Here is a 24,335-nt window from a genome sequence, read left to right as displayed (position 1 = left end):
TAGTTAAAGAGAGTTGAATTATCCTTGACGAACACGCCATCATCAGTAATAAATATTTTTGGAACATTCTGCTGGATGTAGGTCTCTCTGAGGCAATGTCTAGGCTTCTCTAAATGTGAACTGAACCCTGGCTCAGCCCAGTAGGGCTCTTTGAAATGTCAGCCTGAAAAATTGGACGTGGTCAAGGAACTGGAGAGAATCATATTTCTGGAGTGAGGTATGCATCTCTAGTCTGTCAGAAGCCCCCAGAAGAATTAATATAGTGGGCAAGGGCAAACTGGTGGGCATAATTTATCTGGGCTTTGCAGCTTTTGACATAAGTCACTCACCAGAAACCACTGAGGAAGCCTCTTGAGCATGGAGCAGGAAGGTTTTTAACAGGAATATGAGGAATTTCAGATGAACACAGCAAAACAAAAGCTGGTGAAATTTTAGTCAAACTAGTATGAGAGGGTGTGCTGGGGAGAACAGCTTTCTAGCTACCACCACAATCAATCCCATGACTAAAGGGGTAAGTTGTAACCTTTTTAGAAAGGTGCAGAGGCACTAGAGAGGCTGGGTACCCAACTAAGCATTGAGAAGGTAAATAAGGTGTTTTGGATTTAAGGGAGAGAAGTGATGGAAAAGATCTCATGTAGTAAATGTATAGTTCTTTCTCACTTCAAATACTGCATTCCATTTAGTCATTTCATGTAGAGACAGAGGAGGCAAAAAAAAGAAAAAAAAAAGGAGGGGGGTCTAGGGAAGAGCAATGAAATATAAGTATAGTTTAGATCAAATAAAGGCAGGAACCTATTAGAGAGATTCTGTGAAAGTTCACCGAGCTTGTAATTCTGTCTTGTGGATGAAAAGTTGATTGCCTACAGTTTTAAAAAGTGACCATCACAACAGGTGTACAGTGTTAAGGAAAATCAAAATTTTCACAGCATTAAGATCCTGGTGTCTGTTATAAGGCTGTGCTCCAACCAACTGAGCTAACTGGCCAGCCCAAGATCCTAGTGTTTGTTCTAGTCTGGCCGAGTCTTCTGAGATGAAATGACACAGACCCCAACTGCTGCCCTGAGTGTGACGTTTCCCAGAAATCACAAAATTATTCATTATGTTTAGTTGCACGTTGTTCCTTTCCTCTCTCCCCCTTCTTTCCCCCCTCTTTTCCCCCCTCTTTTTTCTCCCCTCTTTTTCCTAAAGAGCTTTCCTTTGAATGTGATAATGTCAAAGGAGAAAAAAATATAGCTACCAATTATTGAGCCCTTAACATATGCCAGATACTATGCTAAGGATTTTACATGTTTTACTTTGTTTTTGCCTTATAGCAACTCCAGGGGGGAAATGTCCCCATTTTACAGATGAGGAAATTAGAACTTAGGTTTATTGATGTGCCTAACTTATCACAATTAATAAGTAGAGGAGCTGGAACTCAAACCTTTGCTTTTAGGCACTTTGCCTTTTCCTCAACTGCTGCTGAAGCATATGCTGATCTTGGTAATCAGATGATCCTTATTATTATTATTACCTAAAACTTTTGGGAAGGTGTGTGACTAGGACTTTCAAAAAGTATGCCAAGAAGCAGTGGTCTGCTCTTTCTAGTATTGCTCTCATTATGGGGGCATCTCTAGGTCAGATGACTGCTGATTTCCTTTTCCAAGGATCTACTTGCATTGGATCTTGTCTGAAGTCTGTAGAATCAGCAGGATTTGACTGTTGGTTTTAGGGAGAAGTGTTGAAAGCCTTTCCCTCTGTCAGATCAAGTAACAAATGGAGTGGGTTTTATCTCCTTGAGTGGTGTGGTTTAAAACCTTATAAACATTTGGGCTGTTAAGAAAGTAAAGCTGTCTCTTTCTCTGTTCCCTATTGATGTGCGAAGGATGCACTCAGAAACTTGATTAAATAAGGTCTTTGTAGGGGGTTAGTCTTTCAGCTAGGTTTTCAAGTTTCTCAGTAATGAGTTTTCTTGATTACTGTAAAAATTGCCAGTCTGAGAACTTTTGCCTCCCTTGGCTTAGAATTGGTGCCTAATCTATATGAGGTTTCCTTACATTCTACGGGTGTCATGTTTTGAAGGTGAGCAGGTCATTTGTTCTCATCCCACTTGTAGGAGATGGCTCAGTTACTTAATGAGTTTAAATATATGTCCATTTCCATATGCTGCCCCACTGAGATTAGGTCTGGAAAAACTCAAAAAATCTTCCAGCGCTATAAGGGATGGGACAATCATTAAATCCCAGTGTCCTGACCAGATTGTTGTTTGGGTAATTACATCCTTTTTTTCAGTTCCCCCTGCAGTGTTATTTGGGTATTGGATCTCCATAAATGGCCTCTCTGGCTGTTAAGCAGCTGCCACTTTCCACCCCAAGGTGGCTTTGTTTCATGGATGGGTGAATCAGTTCTTGCATACAGTTTATGAAATAGTTGGGGAGGCTTTGGGATGAGGCAGTATGTTAGCAACTTATAATATGTGCCTTATGGCAAAGAAGCTTTTATGTCACCCAAAGATATGTATCACTATGGACTTAGTAATTAGTTGGTAGCGTAGGACAAAGTGAATTTTGTGGAGCGTTCACTTACTTTTTAGAAACAAGTAAGAGGTTAAGATGAAGTGGCAGACATAGGTCTGAGCTAATTCAGCCTAAGGGAAAATGCAGGTAGAACAGAACTGGGGCGCTTGTGCATGCATGTGTGTATGTATGTTACATGTACCCACGTGTGCACTTGATGAATGCCCTACAAACAGAAAGATTTACTGGACGTAGGGGAGTCAGCAGGCAAGATGAGTTGGGACTGGGTATCAGGAGCATTGCTGTAGAAAGAGGCCTTATAGAAGCATTTTTGTTAACTTTGTTAAATAGCTAATAGGCTTTCTTAACTAGGTCACACTCATCTTGATTCTCTTTTCTTGTTTAACAGTCTGTGAATCCTTATATTGTGAAACTATCTATTGTGGATGATGAGGCTACGCTCAATGTGAGTATCTGCATCCTTGTGTATCATCTTACTTAACATTATTACATTACTTACTTAAGTGGCCTCACTGAGTGTAAGGCCACTTAAGTAAGTAATGTAATTTATAACAGAAAGCAGAGGGCTATTCTGTTGATTTTATCTGGCTGTGAAGAGGGAATCAGTACTTCTTTTTAGAGCATCATTGCTACTGTCTTATTGTCATGGAAGGAAGATTTGAGGGGACATTGCTTGCTAATCATGATGTAGTTGTTAGTTGTATTTCATGTTATAGTGTGCTGAGGTTGAGTATCCTATAGAGTCAATAAGTTATACATCCAAGAATAAGAAAGCTTAAATGACTTGGGAGGGAGGAAAAGGAGAAGTTGATAAAGGGACACAAAAATCAACTATATTGTATATTGATAAATTAAAATTTAAAAAAAAGAAAGCTTAGATGACTAGATGACGGGAGATTCCTCTTGTGGAAGTAGCCAGGTGGTATTTATAGCCTGACTTGGTGAAGCTGAAACATGGAGGATGGTATGTATGGGCTATATATATATCCTTGAAAGTTTGGGAAATAACATCTGATCTCTGAATATATGGAGGAACACGAAGACCAGGTGCCTGGCTTTATTCCCTTTCCATCCTGCCCTCTTCATTTCTTTTCTTTTCTTTTTTTTTTGGCAACTGGCCAGTACAGGGATTGAACCCCGGACCTTAGTGTTAATCAGCATCGTGCTCTAACCAGCTGAACTAACTGCCCAGCCCATGCCCTCTTCATTTCTTCCAATTTCCCTCATGAACAGAATGCACACATGATTCATCTTTGTGGCCTTAATAGATCTTTGTGTTTCTTTGCAGATTCTGGGGGAAGGTTGATAAGACATTTATTGGATGATTCTTCCCTTTCTATTTCTGTTTTCCTGTGCCCTGAAAAAAGAGTGGCTTGTCTATATGCACCTTCATTTAGTATGGGACTCATTGTCACTTTTATTGGGGCTGTTTTGGGGACATATGAGGGCTTTTTGTTTGAAGATTGTAATTCAGTCCTCTTTTGAACTCTAAATGATTCCAGTGAGATTGTCAATAATCTGGACGGGTCTGTTTCACCCTTTGTTATTCTAATTGTATATGGAAACATTAAGTAAGATAATTAGGTAAGAGAAGTCTTTCCAAAGATGTTCTTCTGATGCTTTGATAATGACATTCAGAATTTCTGTGGCAAACTTTTAGGGAGAACTTCTTGGGCTTGGACTGTGGGGCGTAATTAGTGTTCTCCCTGGCTTAGTCATAGTATCACCACCAAGCTTCAAAGGCTGCTTTCTTATTTCACCTGTGATATCTTTTCTCTTCTAGGGAATGGGGCTTGTAATTGCTCAGGCTTTATCTGAGTACAACAGGTAAGTCCTTCTTTCCAGAATGGAAGGGTCTAATTTTCATTTGAATTGGTTGAGTAGGCAACAGGTTTGTTAGAGTCCTTGGGTGAAATTTCCGTACTTATCCTAAAAGAGAATTCAGAGGTACAGCTCCTGACAGATGTATTTGCTCTAGCTTGGCTCGATGGCTTTTAGCAGAGGTGTTTTTAACACCAAGGGAAAAGTAGCCACCAGGTTAGGCACATTCTTTTGTGATCTTTGGTGTTTTATTGCAAAGCATTTTAACTAGTTTTCTAGCCACAAGCAGGCTCTTCCATGTAGCCCAGTATATCATACAAATATGATTTTCTATGTAGAAAAGATTGTGAAGCAACACCTTTTTGTATTCTAAAAAAAAAAAAAAAAAAAGAAAGGAGGCAGCATATTAAGTTAGCTCTAGTTTGACAGATGTTTCTTTTTCATTAGGAATTAATCTCAACTTCCTGGAGTCCCTGCTTATTCTGGGGGCTCTCTTCATTGATGCTTACTTTCCCTTTTGCTGTGGATGGGTAGGGGTATTCAGTGAATGGAAACAAGAAGTATTACTAATCCTCGCAAGGGCCAAGTAGGATCTTTCTTGTTCCTCTCCAGACATTCCTCACACACAATTGAGTATCAGAACTTCAAATCTGTTTCATCTCCACAAATAGTTTAGCTCACAGATTTCCTTCCTCTTCCTTCAAAAACAAACAAGATTTTCACTGTTACAGCCTTAAAGTAATTTCACCGTCACTTTTCAAGTAGTAGTCTGTTTGGAAAATAACTGCATCAGCCATATGTTAGAGCAGTTTCACACTTTTGCAGCTTGCTTTCTAAGTCTGTCCCAAAGTAGCCAGGCATTTTGGTGCACACTACCTCAAGAGCAGATGATTCCTCTTAGCTTGCAGGGGAAATTGCAGTGGCTAGATTGTCATAATGCCTTAGTTTTCTGGAATCAGAGAGTTCAAAGAGTGCCCTGCCCTGATTACCTAGAATGCCAAGAACAAAGATATACTTGATAAATAATCCTGAAGGTGAATTTGGCTCTTGTGCAGGCAGTATAAAGACAAGGAAGAAGAACACCAGAGTGGTTTTTTCTCTGCTTTAACAAATATGGTAAGTCCTACTTGGTTTTTTTTCTCTTGTTCAGACATATATGAGGTTTGCAGGGATAGGTGGGCAAATCTGGGCTCAGAAGTTCAGATGTTTGAGGTGATGGCATGATGAGGGGAGAGAGGCTGCTCAGAGCAGATTTTATTGGGAACTATATTTCCTTTAGTGAGTTCCCAAACCAAGTGAAACACGGGAAAGGAGAGCTTTGATTGCCCCGAGACTGATTTTTTCCAAATTAATTAATTTTTTAAAGGCCAAAGAAAAGTTACACATCAAACCAGATTTTTGCTTCCTAAAGAGTTGGTCCTCTTTGGGGACTGACCCTGTGGAACACAGACTAGGAGAGTTTAGATCTGACTCCTCCCCTGCATGTGCCTTTGCTGGCTGTTGTGGCGGTTTGATTTCTTGCAGCTGGTCCTGGGGTTGAGGGATTATGCAGTGAGTCTGAGCCACTCCTCTAAAGGCTTAGGGTCTAGGCTGAAAGGTCCAAAATTTAGGAAAGTTATTCCAGTTCACAAGACTCCAGAGCAGGGTTTCTCAAACTTGGCAGCATTGGCATTTTGGGCCAGATAATCGGGACTGGTAACAGATAAACCTGGGAGATAAACAGGTAAACCTGGGAGGTGTTAGAAGCTAGGCAGATTCAGAAAATCTGTCTTTTTGGGTGTTAGTATTCAAGTAATGAGTCCTAGGGCAGGCAGTTTTGAGTTCACTGGAAGAAACAGCTGCTCCCTCTTCTCCCCCACAAGAAAGTTTTTCCCCCCAATGCCTGTGCATTTTTCCCTTCTCCCTTCTCAGAGCCTACTCTCAGGAAAGGACCTGATAAACTCTAACTCTGAAGCATGAATGACTGAAGTCTCTCAGAGGCTAGAGAAATATGAGTTGTGTATTGGTGTTTTATTAAATGAGTTAGATATAATTATATTGCTTCCAGGAATCTTTGTGTTTTAGCCAAGGAGAAAAAGGTTTGTACCAAACAATTGAAGCTCCAGCTGCAAAGTTTTGGGCAGCAGTGAACAAGTGGAAAAGATATTTTTTAGGGTGGTGGGCACACTTATCAGATATCGTTTCAGATATCACAGATCACCTGCCCTGACTAGGATACAAACTAAAGATTTTGTGATCTGAAAGATGGATAATGGGTCTTGCATAGACAGTTCTGGTTTGAAACCCAAATTTTCCCCCAAACATAGCTCTGTGTGGGATGAAGTCAGCCTGCTTTTTGTGATGTCCTTCATGAATTAGTTTCCAACTTCAAATAAGCAACTTGCAGGAGAGATGCAGTGATGAGGATATGTAGGTTGACATTTACTCCCTGTCAGAGTGACTAAACTTACACACTAAAAAGGAGAGCTGGACAAAAGTACTGGGATTTTTTTAAGGCCCTTTAAGGCAAGATGATTTAATAGGGTTCTCATTATTTCATTTATTACTTTAGAGTGGGCTGATTTTGGTGTGTGCGAGTTATGGTCCAGAGTTCCAAGATCCCCCTGGCTGGAAGCAGCTTGGTTTTTTACTGTTTAAAGGGTTCATAGGCACAGAGCTCCTTTCACATCCTTCTGCTATAAGTCTGCAATTCCCCTTTTCTTCCACAGGTGGGCAGCATGTTCATAGCAGATGCTCATGAGAAAATCTCAGTACAGTAAGTGCCTGACATTCTTGTGCAGTGACCTGGACTTTAGTGTGGGCTCTCCCACTGGATATGAGAGTGTGAAACGTTACCTTTGCTAATCTATTACAGATTAAAACTTTTTTTGGTGATTTATCAAATGTTTCTGGGGTTTTAAACAATAATGGACTCTTAGAAATCTCTGCTTCAGTTTCATAATGTGTTTAGCTTTAAGAAGCTGAAAAACTGTTTTCAGCTGTCTCTGGAATGGAAGAAAAGAGGGCATGGTATCTGAGCTAGTTAAGGACTTAACTGGATTGGGGTAGGAAAGTGAGAGGGATAGTAGTGAATGAATGAAGTAGATAAGAACTGGTCCCAAGGAATTAAAGTTAACTCCCTGACTCCTCACCTATATACTTTTGCATATGCCCAAAAGTGAAGTAAAGGGGAGCATTAGAAATTCAAAGGGATTGGGCCGGCCCGTGGCTCACTCGGGAGAGTGCGGCGCTGATAGTGCCGAGGCCGCGGGTTTGGATCCCATATAGGGATGGCAGGTACCCTCACTGGCTGAGCGTGGTGCAGACGACACCAAGCTGAGGGTCACGATCCCCTTACTGGTCAAAAAAAAAAAAAAAAAAAAATTCAAAGGGATCAATAATAAGGAGCTGGGATGAAATCTTATTTTGATGGTTATACTGTTTTAATCCTCCACTATAAGAGCCACTCCAATTTGTTTTTTTTTTTTTCTTTAGAACCAATGAGGCCATTCTTCTGGCACTTTATGAGGCTGTTCATTTAAATCGCAACTTCATCACAGTATTAGCTCAGGTTGGTTACATTTAAAAACCCCAATCCTTTTTCTCCCTGAATTTCAAACAGATTTATTCCATTGAAAAGCCTATCTGGCTGTACCTGTTTAAATCCTGCTTTGCATTGGTAAGTGGTAGTACAGAGAGTTGTATCAGTTGTCTTTGCTTAAAGCTGTCCTCACATATATATGTTTCCATCTGGTGCTGAAGTAGGTCTAATAACATGCATCATTAATAGTTTTGACCAGTTTACTTAGTCTGTTAACTCAAATGAGTTGAGATTACTTCATTTTGCTCGTGAGAAATACCCTGGTATTATCTGCCATATGGATTTTTGTATCAGGCTTTCTGCTTTCCAGACTGCTGTGGAATTACAACTAGAGATAAAATAGGCCAAGTCACTTATCTTGTTATCTCACCAATTTCCAGAGAAGAAAAGTAAAAAGTATCTTGTCGAGCATGAGGTTAGCTGTGAACAGATGAAATAGTCTACAAACACTGAAAGCAAGAAGTCATAGAATATTTTGTGTTTTTTTTTTAAATTTAATTTTTTTTTTTTTGGTAGCTGTCCAGTAAGGGCATCTGAACCCTTGACCATGGTGTTATTAGCACTATGTTCTAACCAAGTGAGCCAACTGGCCAGCCCCAGGAAGTCATAGAATACTGAGTGCTGGGTCACATGCCTAAGGGGGTAGCCTCAGTAGTTGGAACAGAAGGGACTAAAATAGGCTGAGAACTCAAGTGCTGTCCATGAAAGCTGTCTTAAAAAATTGATAGTGTTTTTATCTTAAAGCCAGACTGTTTTAAAATATGTATGTAGGTTTCTTTTAAAGGAAAGTTTGCTTATGCTTTTTTCTTAAGGGGCAGTGTGTATGGAATCCACTGATTGAGTTTTAACAAAAAAATAAGGTCATGCTTAAAAACCAGTGTGTTGGTTTGGGGTCTGCTTTGGAGGACATTTACCAGTTTTCATTACTGATAACATAAGAAACTTTATCCACTATTTTCACTCTGTTCCTTGTCTGCCCTGCACATTCTGTAACTGATTTCCAGGGAAGAGGTGAGAAAAGGGCTGGTAAAGCTGTTGGGGAAGGGAAGGGAGATTAAAAACATCACCACTCAGCTTAATTCTCAAGAACTGATTGATGTGGCAGGGATGGCTAGGGAAGGTCAGGGATAGAGTAGTTATCTGTTTTGGTTCCTGCTAGATGTCTTCCTATGTCTCTGCCTCCCCACCCCACACAGTCTTGTTTGTTGTGGAACAGGAAGGCTGCCATCTACATAGCTCTTTTTATAATACCTGGTGTCCCCTTGACTCACTACATGTATTAGTCAATTGTGTGGTCATCAGAACAACCTACAGATGTGTTTTAGGTTGATCTGATGAGAGTAGTCCCTTCCCAGGTCCAGATAGGACTGAAAATGCCCTCCTCTTATAGAATAATCTTATGTATTTGTTTACCCTAGTTTTTTATCTGTATGGTTCTGCAAAAAAACTTATGTAATAGAAACTTAGCTGCTTAAAGAAAACTAGCCCACAGAGCTTCTTGTTAGAGTCAAGCAAGTATCAACAGTAACCAGGTACTCATGGGAACTAAAGGCAGAAGAGTCTCTCCTCAGTGAGCTTTCTGTCTGTTTATGAGGCTGGGAATGCCAGTAAGGATATGAAGCAGAGGATTCTCAGAGAGAACTGGATTTTCTGTTTTCTTATCCATCTGTGTTTTCTTTCAGAGTCATCCAGAAATAGGCTTGGTGACAACGCCTGTCAGTCCTGCTCCAACAACCCCAGTCACCCCACTTGGAACCACACCACCCTCCTCTGATGGTGAACCCACTACCTCTTTTGTTTTCTTGATTATGTAATCTTAGATCTTACACAGTGAGCATAGCTGTGTTGAACAAAGAGCACAGTTGTTAATTCTTACACTTAAGAAATTTGTCTGTAGTACTGTCCTTCAGGACTCCTGAAGTTCCAAAGAAAACTTTGGAAATGGTAGTCAAGTGCTTTTCTCTGTGTAAGAGGCTATATCACTCCAGCTTGTCCTTCTCAGGGAATGGATGTAGAACCATGGAGTGCTAGATCTGAAAGGGACCTCAAAGATCAGTAATGCTTGTCCTGCCAAACTCTCAGGGTACTGGTGAGGCACAGATGAGATATTTTGTGAAAAATACTACCTTGTGACTATAAAGTACTGAAATAAATGTAAAATATTTATTACATTACCGTTTGACAGATGGGGAATTGAGGCCAGAGAAATGAAGCAGTTTGCTTCAGGTTAGTGAGAGTAGAGGCTAAGAACCGAAATGTGCAATCAGGGCAGAGACTATGTCTATTTTGTTTACTACTCTATGCTCTGCATAGTGTCTGGCATGCTAATTGCTTAGTAAATATTTGTTGAATAAATGAATGAGAATGTGAACCTGGGATTCACTCACTGCTACGCATCTGCCAGCCACTCCCAGTTGGAAATGACAGGCTTTGAGTATATTATAATTGGAAGTTTGGTGGTTATTTAAGACTTCTTCCCTTAAAACAACAACAAAATCCTCCCTGTTATAAATCTTATGGCTGGAATGTATGGAAAAAGTAACAGAAAAGAAATTATGAAACACAAAAACACAAAAAATCTTTATGTTGCCCAAGTTGGTTCTTTTGTAAGCTGAATGTGTTTGATGGAATACTTTAACCTGAAAATAATCTACATTAATACTTGATGTTATACCTCAAATGTTGACCTCATTTTGGGTAAAGAAATACAGGAAATCCAACTTTGATTCTTTCTTTGTGCCTCCCTACTGCTTGTATGTGAATAAACTTTGTTCTGTTTTCTTTCCTTTAAGTTTTCATATAGCACCTGTGGCAGTAGCATTTCAAGGCAGCATAAACAGGGAGGTGCCGTTGATATTCAGCTTTATGGTAGCAAACTAGATCTGTTTAGAATTGGAAGCTGAATTTCAAAATATCTTAGTGAGAAGGAGCAAGTAGTGAGGATTGCCTACTTGTCTCCGTTTATTCAGGTCACTGAATAATCCAATGGAAATACTGTACTTTCTCTTTAAGGATGAAGCCTGCCTAGTTACCATGGATATCAAAGCCATATATATATAGTATATATGAGTTCCATGTGATGTTGGGGTTTGGATGCTTCAGAGAACTGCCTTTCAAACTGTTCATTGTGAACACTTCCACCCACACACTTGATTATGCAATGGCAGGATTTGTGCTTACTTACCTACAACCAGTGAGCTTTTATTTTTTCTAGTGGGAAGATCAAGTCAGCCCACTTTCAAAAGCTTGACAAAAGCTGCTGGGAAGAATTATGAAGCCAACAATCAAGGAATGACTCTTCCTTAGGAAGAAGATTTTAATTTGTGACAGATTTTATTCTGTCTCTGTTCTATTTATTCTTTTTCCTCTCTTCTAACTCATTTCCTTTTTGTTGGGGTCCTAAGTATTATAACTCTGTTTTTAATTTTTTGGTTTTTAATTATACTGATGCTCACTAGCCCAGTTATATTTAAGGGTATGTCACTGGAGCCATTATTTCTAAAAGCCAGCAGTTTAGCTGTAACATTTGTTCTCAGCTCAGACTTGACATTTGACAACTCAGCTTTGGCTTAAGAGGACTTTCTGGTAAACTAAAAATACATATACTTTCATATTTCTACATATTATATAAGATAGTTTTCCAGTTATTGCTGTGTGTGAGTAGGAAAAAAGTCCCAGTTACCAGTTAGATACCTCTTTGTATTGGACAAAGGAATGATTATGGGCTCTGAGCTTCGAAATAGGCTATGGTTTGAAATGACAATTTTGGATCATAAACCTATAACATGAATCAGACCTTTTAGTGTTTCAACATAAAAATATATTTGTTTTTTATTAGTTCTTAGGGGCTGAACTGTGGGAAAACAACCAAGAGTCAGGCATGCTAATTTCTTCTCATAAGGCTTTTTGCTGTGCTTGCTGTGTATTATGGATCCATAATATGCAAATGTTTCCTATTGTTAATAAACGTTCTCTGCATACATCATAATAACTCCAGAGGGACCCATTATGGTTATGAATACATATTATGGTAATATCCTAAACTCAGCTGAGTGTTCATGGCTGAAAATATAGTAGAAAGCTATAGATTCTCTAGCTTGTCTGGATCATCATGAGCCTCCTTTTGCTTATATATTATGTCTTAGACAGTGTAAAAGTATTTAACAAGATGTCTAAGTCTAATTTAGTCTTAGAATCTTGAGAAGTCTTCATTAAGACTGTGTTCTATGTGGGTCATCCCTGGTCTGGTCTCTTACTGTTCATTAAGACTGTAGCTCAGAGAGATGGAGGGAGGGTTTCTCTTAGAAACAGTAGCTGGGTATATGAAATTCAGTTCCCAGGATGTCCCAGTCAATAATGTCTACCTATTTACAGTCTAGTATTCCTTTTCAGGTTCCCTTTTAGGGAGGAAGGGATTAAGGGGTAGAATTTGAATGTAGTTCTGCTTTTTTCCCCTTCCATCTTGGGCGCTTTCAGCCTAAAGTCTTGTTCTCAAAATTGAGCAAGGTTTCTCCTTATTAGGAAGGAATCTTCATTTATTTTAAGCGGAGACTCATCAAAGCAAGGCTCATTTATATTCAGTACAGATCTTTCCTGTAGGTAGAAATCAAAATGCCTTTAAGAATGTCCCTGAACTCTTTTGGGTTACTTGGGGCTGGAAGTAGAACCAGTGTACCCTTTCTAGGATGCTGGAAGAAAAGCACTGTTCCTAGAGATTGACCCTAGACAGGAGAGAAGGTCATTGGGCTTAATTTTGGGAGTAGGAAGGGCTCTAGAGGCCTAGGAAGAGTAGATAAAAGTTTTGTGATAAGCCCTTAGTTCTCCCTGTATTGAGGAAAAAGCTTAAATAAGTGATTTTCTGCCTGCTGGCAAATTGGCTATGTGGGTAGAAGTGTTAGATGGAATGTGTTATAGCCTAAGTGCATTTTATCTGTTCTCTTGCAGTTATAAGTTCTGTGGAACTCCCACTGGATGCAGATGTACAGACCAGTAATCTGCTGATAACCTTCTTAAAGTATAGCTCAATTGTCATGCAGGACACCAAAGGTAAGGCATGCTACTTTGGGGACTCGGAAAGTAGGAGGTTTGACAGGCAGTTAGAATCAAAGAGCAGCATTAATATTTTGAAGCTTTGACAAGAGGAACCACTGGGCGCTCCTGTGCAGGGTGATGGTACTGATTGCCAGAAAACAGTTATTTCTCACTGCTAGATGGCAATTAGATGATGTTGGGAAAATCTGAAAAAATGGAGAGAAGTGTTCAAAAACAGAAAAGGAAAAAAACTGGTCTCTACAGAAACTAGCAAGTCATTTTAGCAGATCTTGGTAAGCAAATGCAGACTCTTATGTGTGGGAAGTAGGGGGATTAGCACACTTCAGGGAATTCCCTTTTGAGGACAAGAATTGAAAGCATCAGCTTGTGGTGATAATTAGAGGATTGTTGTACAGAGTACAGTAGAAAGAGGTGAGATTCAGAGGGGACTTTGTTCCTTAACACTTAAAATAGAAGTGTCAATACCCATCCTAGAATTGCAGAGTGGAAGTGGGAGAGGATTGGGTATTGGAAATGTTTGAGTTTTTTTCTGGCTGATTTGCTGTTCTTCCTCTGTTCATGATTTTTCTGTGGACTTTTAGTTGATGGTAGGTAGTGGAAAAGTTGGGCTAGGAGTGAAAAGGGGTTGGGAGGAGACTCAGCAAGTTCTATTTTGTATGTATCCCAGTTTTGTTTTTTTTTCCTACTTAGCATTTTTTTCTTTATACTGGATTTATATGAGTGCTCACAATCTTTATTTATTTGTTTATATTGTGGCAAAATATATATAACATAAAATTTATCATTTTAACCTTTTTTTGTTTTTTTTGGTTGGCTGGCTGGTAAGGGGATCTGAACTCTTGACCTTGTTTTATAACACTGTACTCTAACCAACTGAGCTAACAGGCCAGCCTTTTTAAAAACCATTTTAAATGTACAGTTCACTGGCATTAAGTACATTCACATTCTTGTGTAACAATCACTACCAAGATGAAAACTCTTTTCATCTTGCAAAACTGATACTCTGTAGCCATTAAACACTAACACCTCATTCTCCCTCCTTGGCAACCACTCACCATTCTACTTTCTGTCTCTATGAATTTGACTGCTCTAGGTACCTCACATAAGTGGAATATATCCTAGTTTGAGGATTCCCTGGAAATAAACCTTTTATTTCATGGTGATAATGAGTTAGCATTTTTCCTCCAATTTTTTTAATGAAAAAATTCCAATAAATGGAAGTTGAAATGGTCATACAGTGATCATCCATATACCCATTAACATTTTGCCATATTTGGTTTGCCTTTAAATTTTTTTCTGTGTGTTGTAGTTGTTATCTTGGCTGAATCATTTTAAAGGTGATTGCAGACATCACTCTACCTCACACCTAAGTACTTTGGCAAGTATCTCCTAAAATTAAAGACATTTTCCTACATTATTATATCTAAGAAAATCAACAATTCCCTAATATCATGTAATATTTAGTCCATATTTAGATTTCCTCGGTTGTCCCAAAAATGCTTTTTATAATTGATGCTTTTAACCACACCTACCATTTTATTTATTTATTTATTTTTGGTGACTGGCCAGTACAGGGATCGAACCCTGAACCTTGGTGTTATCAGCACTGCTCTAACCAACTGAGGTAACCGGCCAGTCATACACACCTACGATTTTGATGAACATTTTTATTAGCATTTTATTTGGTACTTACAGGTTGATCCAGTGGGCTTCTACCATTTAGAAGGATTTTTTTTTTTCTAATTACAAAAGTAATTAAAATGTTGCTTATTAAAAATTAAAACATTCTAGGGGCCGGCCCGTGGCTCACTCGGGAGAGTGCGGTGCTGATAACACCAAGGCCCCGGGTTCGGATCCCGTATACGGATGGCCGGTTCGCTCACTGGCTGAGCGTGGTGCTGACAACACCAAGTCAAGGGTTAAGATCCCCTTACCGGTCATCTTTAAAAAAAAAAAAAAAAAAAAAAATTAAAACATTCTAGTATTGGTTAACTTAAAAGTAGAAGTCCTTTGTAATTAAGTTTTCCAGAGTTAATCACTCAGCAACTTGGCGTATATTCTGCTTTCAAAAGCCTTCCTTATAAGAATCTTTAAATCCTCTTTGAGGAGCTAACTGTTCAGTAGTTGAAGTTTGAGTTTTTATTTTTTATTTATTTATTTATTTATTTATTTATTTATTTATTTATTTATTTATTTTTAAAGATGACGGTAAGGGGATCTTAACCCTTGACTTGGTGTTGTCAGCACCACGCTCAGCCAGTGAGCGAACCGGCCATCCCTATATGGGATCCGAACCCGGGGCCTTGGTGTTATCAGCACCGCACTCTCCCGAGTGAGCCACAGGCCGGCCCCAAAGTTTGAGTTTTTAAATTATGGTCCATGGACAAACTTCAGATTTCCAGCTTAACAAAAAAAACAATTCCACTGTAGAAGTAAAATTGCTAAAATACTATTGTTTTTGCCACCTTATTTCTGTGAGGAAATGCCTTATGAGGTGGTTTAAGATTCCCTTAGCATTAAATGTACTTTAGAAGACTCTAATTTGCAAAGCGAGTTGATCAGTTTTCTGGTATAAGGATTTTAGGAATTCCGGAATGGAGTTGAAAGGCAAAAGTTGTATAGGCGGGGGAGACCAGGATTTGGGGGCTTTTGAGTGAGAAGAAAACATTGGTAGACAGAGATAGGAGAGGCAAAAGATAAATATGGGAAATGAAGAATTGCCAGAACTAAAGGGAGCCTGGGTGGGCAGTCTAAGCCATGTTGCCCTCAGACATATTGCGTTAGCTCTTGGAAATTTCTGCCTTGCAAACTTAGGCTTTTTTCTTCCCTTGTGCCTTGTAAGTGGGTTTTTTCAAGAGAGAGAGATATATACAGGATGAGATAGATGCAAATAGTCCATGTCACAAAATCCTAATATAGAACATTCTATTGGGAGCTGTGCAGAGATGGCTGAATCTCTGAGACTTCGTGAGTGAGAGATCTGGCAGGCAAGGATAACAATACTCTTATGTATCAGAGTTTCCTGAGGCCATTGCTTCTTTATGGAAATGGGTAACCTTTTCCTTTCTCTAGAAATATTGCAGCAACCACAAAAGAGAGAAACTGTGCAGATGTGACCTAGAAAATGAACTTTTAGCTTTGCTTGGTATAACACATTGAATTGAGGTCCTTGGAATTCATTTTTAGCTTTATTGATTATATAAACCTCTTTGTCCTGGTCACTTTGCCATCCATAAAATGGAAGGCAAAATTAAGGGCTGATTAATTGCAGAATGGATGGTCTCAGGCAGAATCTCTAAACTCAGGCTGGGTTAGGTCTTTGCCAACAGGCAGCTTGAATGTGGCAAAGGGCAAGGTTGGGTATGATGAAGAGTTAATTTCAAAAATTGCTCCTATGTGGCTTCATTGCCCAGCTCGCTTCCTGTCTGAGTCCCTGACCTGGTGCATGCCCTGGGTAATGGGATCTCATTATGTTTTTAGGAACAATAGAAGTGACTTTTTCTTGGCTCTACTTTTCCTCCCACAATATTATCTTTTTCTTATTATGTATATATATGTCATTTGATACTCATAAAAAGATGCTTTTAATAGATATGGATATAAAAAGATACATTTAATAGTCATGAATATTAAGTTATAAAGTTTATAAGTATAATAAGTAGCATAAGTTATAAAGTGTAATAATAAAGTGAACATATGTGAACCTACCACCCAACTTAAAAGAGTAGAACATTATTAATCTTGTTGAAGCTACTTGTGTGTCCCCTCTCCAATCACTCCTCTCCTCTTCATTCTCCAGAACTTTATGTTTATCATTCCCTTGATTTGGCTCTACTTTTAAAGCCTTTTTTCCTGGGGTTTTTCTGACTTTGGTGTTGTCACCATAAGGGGCATTTGCCCACCTTTAAAATAGATGTTAGGCAAAAAAAAAAAAAAAGTATATCTACACACGGACTTAAAGTTGATTCACCAAAGTCTTAACAGTTAGGACATCTGGGTGATATGATTAAAGTTGTTTTTTTATTGTATTTTTTTGTGTGTGTGTATCTGGGTGCTTTTATGAGTTTAAAAAACTGCCTATGGGCCAGCCCGTGGCTCACTCGGGAGAGTGCGGTGCTGATAACACCAAGGCCGTGGGTTTGGATCCTATATAGGGACGGCCAGTTGGCTCACTGGCTGAGCGTGGTGCTGACAACACCAAGCCAAGGGTTGAGATCCCCTTACTGGTCATCTTTTTTAGAAAATAAAATTAAAAAAAAACTGCCTATAATGAAATATGCCTTACTTTTTGTATTCAGAAACTTCTTTTTTTAAGTGGAGAAATAGCTGCAGGCTTTTCTGTGGGAGTTGCTTATCAGCTTTTGGGGAAAGGGAGGATAGTGCCAGAGAAACTCTGTGGCCCAGGGTAGGTAGAAAATCTTATGAATCTAGTTTTGCATGGACAAAGCCATTGCTCTTCTGGCTGCCTAGGGGCTCTGATGTAAGCTGCAGGGAGTGTCAGATAGGGATTATCATCATTACTCTTTTTGCACTGCCTGTCTCTAAGGAGAGGTGAATGTATTACTGGACTACAACCCTCATTATGCCTTCTAATCGTCAGGTTTTGATTGATAGATTCTATCTTTGAGGAAGAAATAGGTTAATGTCAGGGTGAGTACTATTAGCTAACTTCTGCAGTGCTATAATCTGTTAAGAGGTCTTTTCTCTAGAATGGGCTTCAATCTGGGTCCTGTAAAAGCTAACTTGAAAATTGTGAGCCATTTGTCTGTTTTGGATATGCTGGCATGATTTCCTCCTTACCTCCATTTCATTCCCTCGCAAAGTTCCTTGAAAGTAAACATCGATGGTTCTGGTAAGTGGCAGTGATGGAGTAGTTATTTCTTGGTCATTTGTGTTTTGGCTTAGAGCCCTGCTACTGAGGTTTCTACCTTTTAAATTTTTATTTATTTATATATTTTTTAAAGTGAGATATTAACATTTTAATCACTTCAGAAAGTGAACCATGTAGACAAAATGCAAGGTGATATGTAAATGGTACTTGTCATGCGTGACTTGTATATTTTTTCCAATAATGTTGTTTGAAAAGACTAGGTGAACATTACTTAAATCAAGATCATATTGGGTTTGTTTGGTGATGGTGGTGTTTTTTTCTCCTTTGGTTCTGTCTGAACCCAAGCTAAGGGTCTCCCAGGGCCAAGCGTTGGCTCAACCAGGAGAGTTTTTTTTTTTTTTTTTAAATTTTATTATGTCGATATACATTGTGGCTGATTATTGTTCCCCATCACCAAAACCTCCCTCCCTCCTCCCTCCCCCCTCCCCCCCAACAATGTCCTTTCTGTTTGCTTGTCGTATCAACTTCAAGTAATTGTGGTTGTTATATCTTCTTCCTCCCCCCCGGTTTTTTTGTGTGTGTGTGTGTGTGTGTGTGAATTATATATTAATTTTTAGCTCCCACCAATAAGTGAGAACATGTGGTATTTCTCTTTCTGTGCCTGACTTGTTTCACTTAATATAATTCTCTCAAGGTCCATCCATGTTGTTGCAAATGGCAGTATTTCATTCGTTTTTATAGCTGAGTAGTATTCCATTGTGTAGATGTACCACATTTTCCGTATCCACTCATCTGATGATGGACATTTGGGCTGGTTCCAACTCTTGGCTATTGTAAAGAGTGCTGCGATGAACATTGGGGAACACGATACCTTCGACTTGATGATTTCCATTCCTCTGGGTATATACCCAGCAGTGGGATAGCTTGGTCATATGGTAGATCTATCTGCAATTGTTTGAGGAACCTCCATACCATTTTCCATAGAGGCTGCACCATTTTGCAGTCCCACCAACAATGTATGAGAGTTCCTTTTTCTCTGCAACCTCGCCAGCATTTATCGTTCAGAGTCTTTTGGATTTTAGCCATCCTAACTGGGTCAACCAGGAGAGTTTATACCACCCCCAAGAGCCTTGAACTCAGAGCTCTCTTCTGTCCTTTTTTTTTTTTTTTTTAAGGATATTTTCTTTATTTCTTTCTACATTTATTTTTACATATTTGTGGGGTGCAGTATGTTGTTTCAGTACATATACTGCACGATGATTCACTTAGGGTAGATAGCATAGTTTTGTACTCATTTGTCCCTCTCTTCTGTCCTTGGTTATGCAAAAACATTTGACATGCTAGTCAGGATGGGGAGTGTTGGGTTTGGAAGGTGTGCATTAACAAGACTTAAGAATGCCCAATACCAAATTTTAAAATTCATCTCTCTCTGGTAAGTAAGTTTCTTCCTACTTCTTATCCCCCAGATAGCCAGACAATTTTGATCCAAGAAAACCAATTTGTAAAGAATACTACCTATGAAAAGAACAACAGGGAAGAGATTTCAGGTTTAGGGTGTTAAGTCGTTTGGTGCCAACAGCATGCCAATGTGGTTATTTAGGAATGCTAGCACACAGCTGCACCTTTCCTGTGCTGCCTTCTTTGTTAACAACTAGAATGTGAGTCCTGGAAGAACGGGAACCTTTGTCTGTTAGTTTAGTGCTACATCTTTTGTGCCTAGCACAGTGCCTGACATATATAGTAGGTTCTAAGTAAATATTTGTTCAGTGAATAATTTTGGCAGAAAGAAAAATGATTAAGAGTTCACAGCTTTCCAGGTGATAAATAATGTGCACAGTCCAAGGAGAAGTGTGGGCTGGACCTTGGACTCCAGTTAATTTCTCTGATTTCATTGCCAGTTTGCTATGAACAATCATGCAACTTTTCTAGATTTTGTGGTATGTGGGTATAGATGGTAGTGTTTATAGCTGGTGGATGAGGGGGTAGGAAAGGGAATGGACTTGACTATTCAGAAGCAAAGTGCTGGTTTGGAAGCAAAGGGCATGGTCCTAATATGGACCACGACAGTAGGAACTGTTAAAAGTTACATGGCTCTCAGGAAGGTGGTTAGCTATTTCATAGACTACCAGGATATTTAAGAAAAAAAAATCTTCCCTGGGGAATTCTTTTCCCTAGGATAGAAGCAAGAATGAACCCTCGAAAAAAAAATCCCCAAACCAAAACAAAACAAAAGTAAACAGCAACAACAAAAAGAACGAACCATTGACTTTGGTGTTATAACACCGTGCTGTAACCAGTTGAGCTAACTGGCCAGCCCTCTTTTTATGATATACACCTTTGTTTATTGAAACGTGGTCTGGATGATTTACAGAGAAGGGTCTATTTTTTCTTTACAGATGAACACAGGCTTCACAGTGGCAAACTCTGTCTGATTATCCTTACATGTATTGCAGAGGTAGGTCTCATCAGCCTTCTGGTATTAGTCAGTCTCTTACAAAGTGCTGTCTTTTCCTGTGTTTCCCCCACCCCCACCCTCCCAGCCCCTTCCATTTCCTTTCTCATGACTTTCAGGGCCCTCGAGCTTGGGAGAGAAAATCTCTTTGTATTGTCTTTCTCCTCCCACTAGAATTTAAGCTCTGACAACAGTGACTTTGTCTCCTTCACCAGTGTATTCTCAGTGTCTGGCATATAGTAGAGGCTCATTTAGCATTTACTAGGTGAGTTAGTATTGAATTGTGATATAATAACTGTAATAATTGGGAACTGGAAGATTCTGGTTATTAAGAATTTTAGATAAGAGACTTACACCTCTTTAGAAAAAATAATCCTGCCCCTGTGAAGCTGCTTGTGTTGAGTCTTTTGCATTTAGCAAAATAAAAAAGGAGCTCAGGTTTCCCATGGGTAGAGAGCGGTGGAGAGAAAAGCCAGAGAGGGGAATTGGAAACTCAGCGAGGTTGGGCTGATTGCAGTTTTGGTGAAAAACAAGAGCCGAGGAGGAAAAAGAGGTACTTTGGCTTTATAAGAAGATACTTTTTGTTGGGCTAATTAGGTTCGAATTCATCATGGATCTTGGTGACACACAGATATGGCAGAACTTGAGTGAGTTTAGAGCGAAATTTATAGCTTCAACCTCCCCCTTTACTATTTCTTACTCTGTTCTCTCTCTCTCAAGAAAAATAGTAAAGGTGGTCCACATGGAGCAGAGATCCCTCACAGTCTTTCCCTTTTTATGTTCTCTGTGGAAAGATGACCTCATTTTCACAAGGTTAAAGGTAGCTGTTATAGAAGAGCTGCTTATTGGCAGTGGGCCTGGTGTAATTGCTTTTCAGAAATCTAAGAAAACCTTTAAAGGAGGTGATTTTCACAAATTGTAATAGTTCCTAGTAATTGGACTCTGTAGGCATGTGAGATCTTCAGAAAAGGTGTTGGGAAAGGGACAAGGGATGTTTATTACCAACCCATGGTGAGAGGTTATTGATTTTTCCATCAGTATTCAGCAAAGCCAGAGATGAGTCTTGCCTGCTTCATGCTGCCTGTGTAGCAGTTTTCACCTGCTGTGCTGAGCCCATTCCCAGCAGAGCACAGACCTTTCTTCTTACTCCTAAAGCCTCATGTGGAGCCTGCACATGCATCCTGCAGCCCCTATGAAAACCTACAAGCTGTCACAAACAGAGCCAGCTCCTTGGGCAGATGGGAAGGAAGAGGGAATAGCAAAACAGATTCCTCTCAGCACTTGCCTCAAGTCCCTTTATCTTAATTTTTGTTGTATTTAATTTGCTTAGAGATTTTTGACCAGTTAGAGACACACTGGGAAATTATACCCAAGTAAAACCTCATGGCTTTATAGGGTTTGACATAAAGTCTGTAGGCTCATCCCATTAGCTTTCCAACTGATCCTTGACAGTAGTTCTTACAGTGTAGGGATTTGTGGGAATTGTGATGCAAACTGAGTTTCTTAAGTATAGCTCTCACTCCTTTCTATTTCATTGTGTTTTTATTAGGATCAGTATGCCAATGCATTTTTGCATGATGACAACATGAATTTTCGAGTAAACTTACACAGAATGGTAGGTGTGACTTTTGCTACTTTTTTTCCTTAGAGGAAGTTTTTGTGTGTTGGCAGGGTTGGGATGAAATTGATTCTACTAGAACAAATGTGGGTGGAAAGTTGTGCCAAAGGGCTCTTGCATGACTGCTGTTCAACAGAGTTATGCCTATTGTTAGGAGGTTTTTTGTATTGTGGCTCTTAAGAGAGGGTAGAAAGATACACAACCATATACCCATGGCAGCAGTATGGGAATGTATCAGTAACAGATTGTAACAAGGAGAGGGGCCAAGCCTTTTGTTTTTAAAATGTAGTATGATCTTTGATTGGTTAAGACTAAATACTTCTTTGATTTATTCATTTGAGAGGTGGGGTAAATAGAATATGGAGGATCAGGGAATTTCTTGAGAGGTTAAAAAATATCACATTGAGGTTTAGATTTGAAACTTACTTTTGTTTTTTGTAACTGCTATTGTTGCTGCCTCTGCTATCTTCTCATCCTTTTTTAATTATTATTTTATTATCAAAGGAAAATACCAGTGTACCTCTTTGTTGTTTATAATGTCACTTGTATAGATAAAATCAAAGTAAAAACAACAGCTTTCCCCTTTGTAGGATGCTCCAGTGCCCTTTGGGGCTGTTGTCTTGCTGTGGATTGTGTTTTTGTCATAGGCCTGCATTGATAACTGAGAAGCATATACAAGTCCTCCCTGCCCCACCCCACTGCACCCCTACCACTAGAAAAAGAGAAAGAAAAAGTAGCATCTCTGTAGTAGTGATTTTATTTGCATGAGAAACATGACGATGAGACATTGGATATCAGGTCAGGTGTCTACTAATTTCCTTTCTTTGTGTGTGTGTGTGTATGTGTGTGTGTGTGTGAAGCCTATGAGACACAGGAAGAAAGCAGCAGACAAGAACCTTCCCTGCCGTCCTTTAGTATGTGCAGTACTGGGTGAGTGAGTATCATCAAAATTGGCAGTTTTCTGAGCTAGTGATAAGTTTTTGTGATTAAGATAAGGAATAGATCCTGCTTGATGTGCTTCTTAGAGAAGTTACTAGTTACGTTTTTTTTTTCTTTTTCTTTTTTACAAGGAAACAAATAATCCCGTAACTAGTTATGTTTCTTCCCTGGCCCAAGAAACCAGGTGTTATGATTGTGTTTGGTAAAGCAACCTCAGTGAATACAGTGCTCAATAAAAGTGTACTGTTATTCAAAGAAAAAATCTCTCCAGAGAGACAAATGATTATGTTTAAATTTGGTACATGATTTAAATTTATAAAATATCTTATTTCTGATCAAGATTTCAAATTCTTCCCTCCCTTTCTTAGTCCAAATTGAGGTATCAGCTGGCCAGGAGGCTTGAAGTTGAAGGTTCAGACACATAAAACTTCTACTGAGTAAATTAAGCTGAGATGAGGCTGACAGAACTGTTAAGTACGGGGCTATATCTTGGGTAATTTTGTCTGCCCAGAATTCTGCATTTTCCTTAGGGGAATTAGCTGAACTCTTAATCCCATTTCACTTGGATATTCAGCCCTAGTTCCTAAATCTACTTGATTTTATTTATTTATTTAAAAAGATGACCAGTAAGGGGATCTTAACCCTTGGCTTGGTGTTGTCAGCACCACGCTCACCCAGTGAGCTAACCGGCCATCCCTATATAGGATCTGAACCCGTGGCCTTGGTGTTATCAGCACCACACTTTCCCGAGTGAGCCACGGGCCGGCCTAAATCTACTTGATTTTAGAAACGGTAATTAAGACTATAGAATAATCTTCTATTGACCCAAAGCCCTACAGACCTTTTCAGTCAATATCTGTCAAACTGAGCATGATAGTGAGATGAGAGAGACTGATGTAGCTTTAGAGCTGAGTCTCTGGTTACAGTATGTGGTCCATAATTTCTTCTGTTTGCCTCATTGCTGTAATCTCAGAATATGGTTTCCCTCTGGCATTTTGCATTAGAGCTATGGTATGAAATATCAGTACAATGAAATTTCCCTTGTATCTGAATTTATTGGCAGGTCAATGTATCTTTCTGCAATTAGGAGACTGAGCTAATATCCTTGTTACTTTACAAGTGGCAGGTGGTGAACAGTGTTACAAAAAGTGCCTTATATGAAATAAATTTTAAGTGTACCTGAATACAGATGGCGTTAGTTGATGCCATTTGGCTTAAGTGCAAAGTGTACTCGGAAACTTTTTTCCAACTCAAAGGTGAGGAATGAATTTCATTCTAATTGATCTAATTTTTCTCCTTTCCCCTTTCAGACCTGATGGTAGAGTTTATTGTAACACACATGATGAAGGAGTTTCCTATGGATCTCTATGTGTAAGTACTATTTTAAAGACTTGAGTGATAGAAAATTTATGATCTATGTATACTTCAAGAAAAACAGATTCGTGTGTGGAAAAGTGTCATGAAAATTTTATGGCCTGGATTTGTACATCTTTTCAGAAGGGGGAAAAAGTACAAACCACCATTTG

At 39.2% G+C, this 24,335-nt stretch overlaps 1 protein-coding gene across 3 annotated transcripts in view; it reads left to right on the top strand.

The window, feature by feature from the left end:
- ARMH3 (armadillo like helical domain containing 3) overlaps positions 1 to 24,335 on the top strand; it is a 175,630-nt gene that overhangs the window by 24,573 nt on the left and 126,722 nt on the right. For all 3 annotated transcript variants that reach the window (XM_063102456.1, XM_063102454.1, XM_063102455.1), the window contains 11 exons: positions 2,905 to 2,961; positions 4,300 to 4,343; positions 5,393 to 5,453; positions 7,046 to 7,092; positions 7,812 to 7,887; positions 9,600 to 9,693; positions 12,862 to 12,963; positions 20,197 to 20,255; positions 21,802 to 21,867; positions 22,731 to 22,800; positions 24,120 to 24,180. In XM_063102456.1, the coding sequence (XP_062958526.1) occupies positions 2,905 to 2,961; positions 4,300 to 4,343; positions 5,393 to 5,453; positions 7,046 to 7,092; positions 7,812 to 7,887; positions 9,600 to 9,693; positions 12,862 to 12,963; positions 20,197 to 20,255; positions 21,802 to 21,867; positions 22,731 to 22,800; positions 24,120 to 24,180 (737 nt within the window). The remainder of the gene's footprint in view (positions 1 to 2,904; positions 2,962 to 4,299; positions 4,344 to 5,392; positions 5,454 to 7,045; positions 7,093 to 7,811; positions 7,888 to 9,599; positions 9,694 to 12,861; positions 12,964 to 20,196; positions 20,256 to 21,801; positions 21,868 to 22,730; positions 22,801 to 24,119; positions 24,181 to 24,335) is intronic.

This window comes from Cynocephalus volans, chromosome 7, assembly GCF_027409185.1.
Source record: "Cynocephalus volans isolate mCynVol1 chromosome 7, mCynVol1.pri, whole genome shotgun sequence".
Lineage (NCBI taxonomy): Eukaryota > Metazoa > Chordata > Mammalia > Dermoptera > Cynocephalidae > Cynocephalus > Cynocephalus volans.
This window is presented reverse-complemented; position numbering and strand designations above follow the sequence as displayed.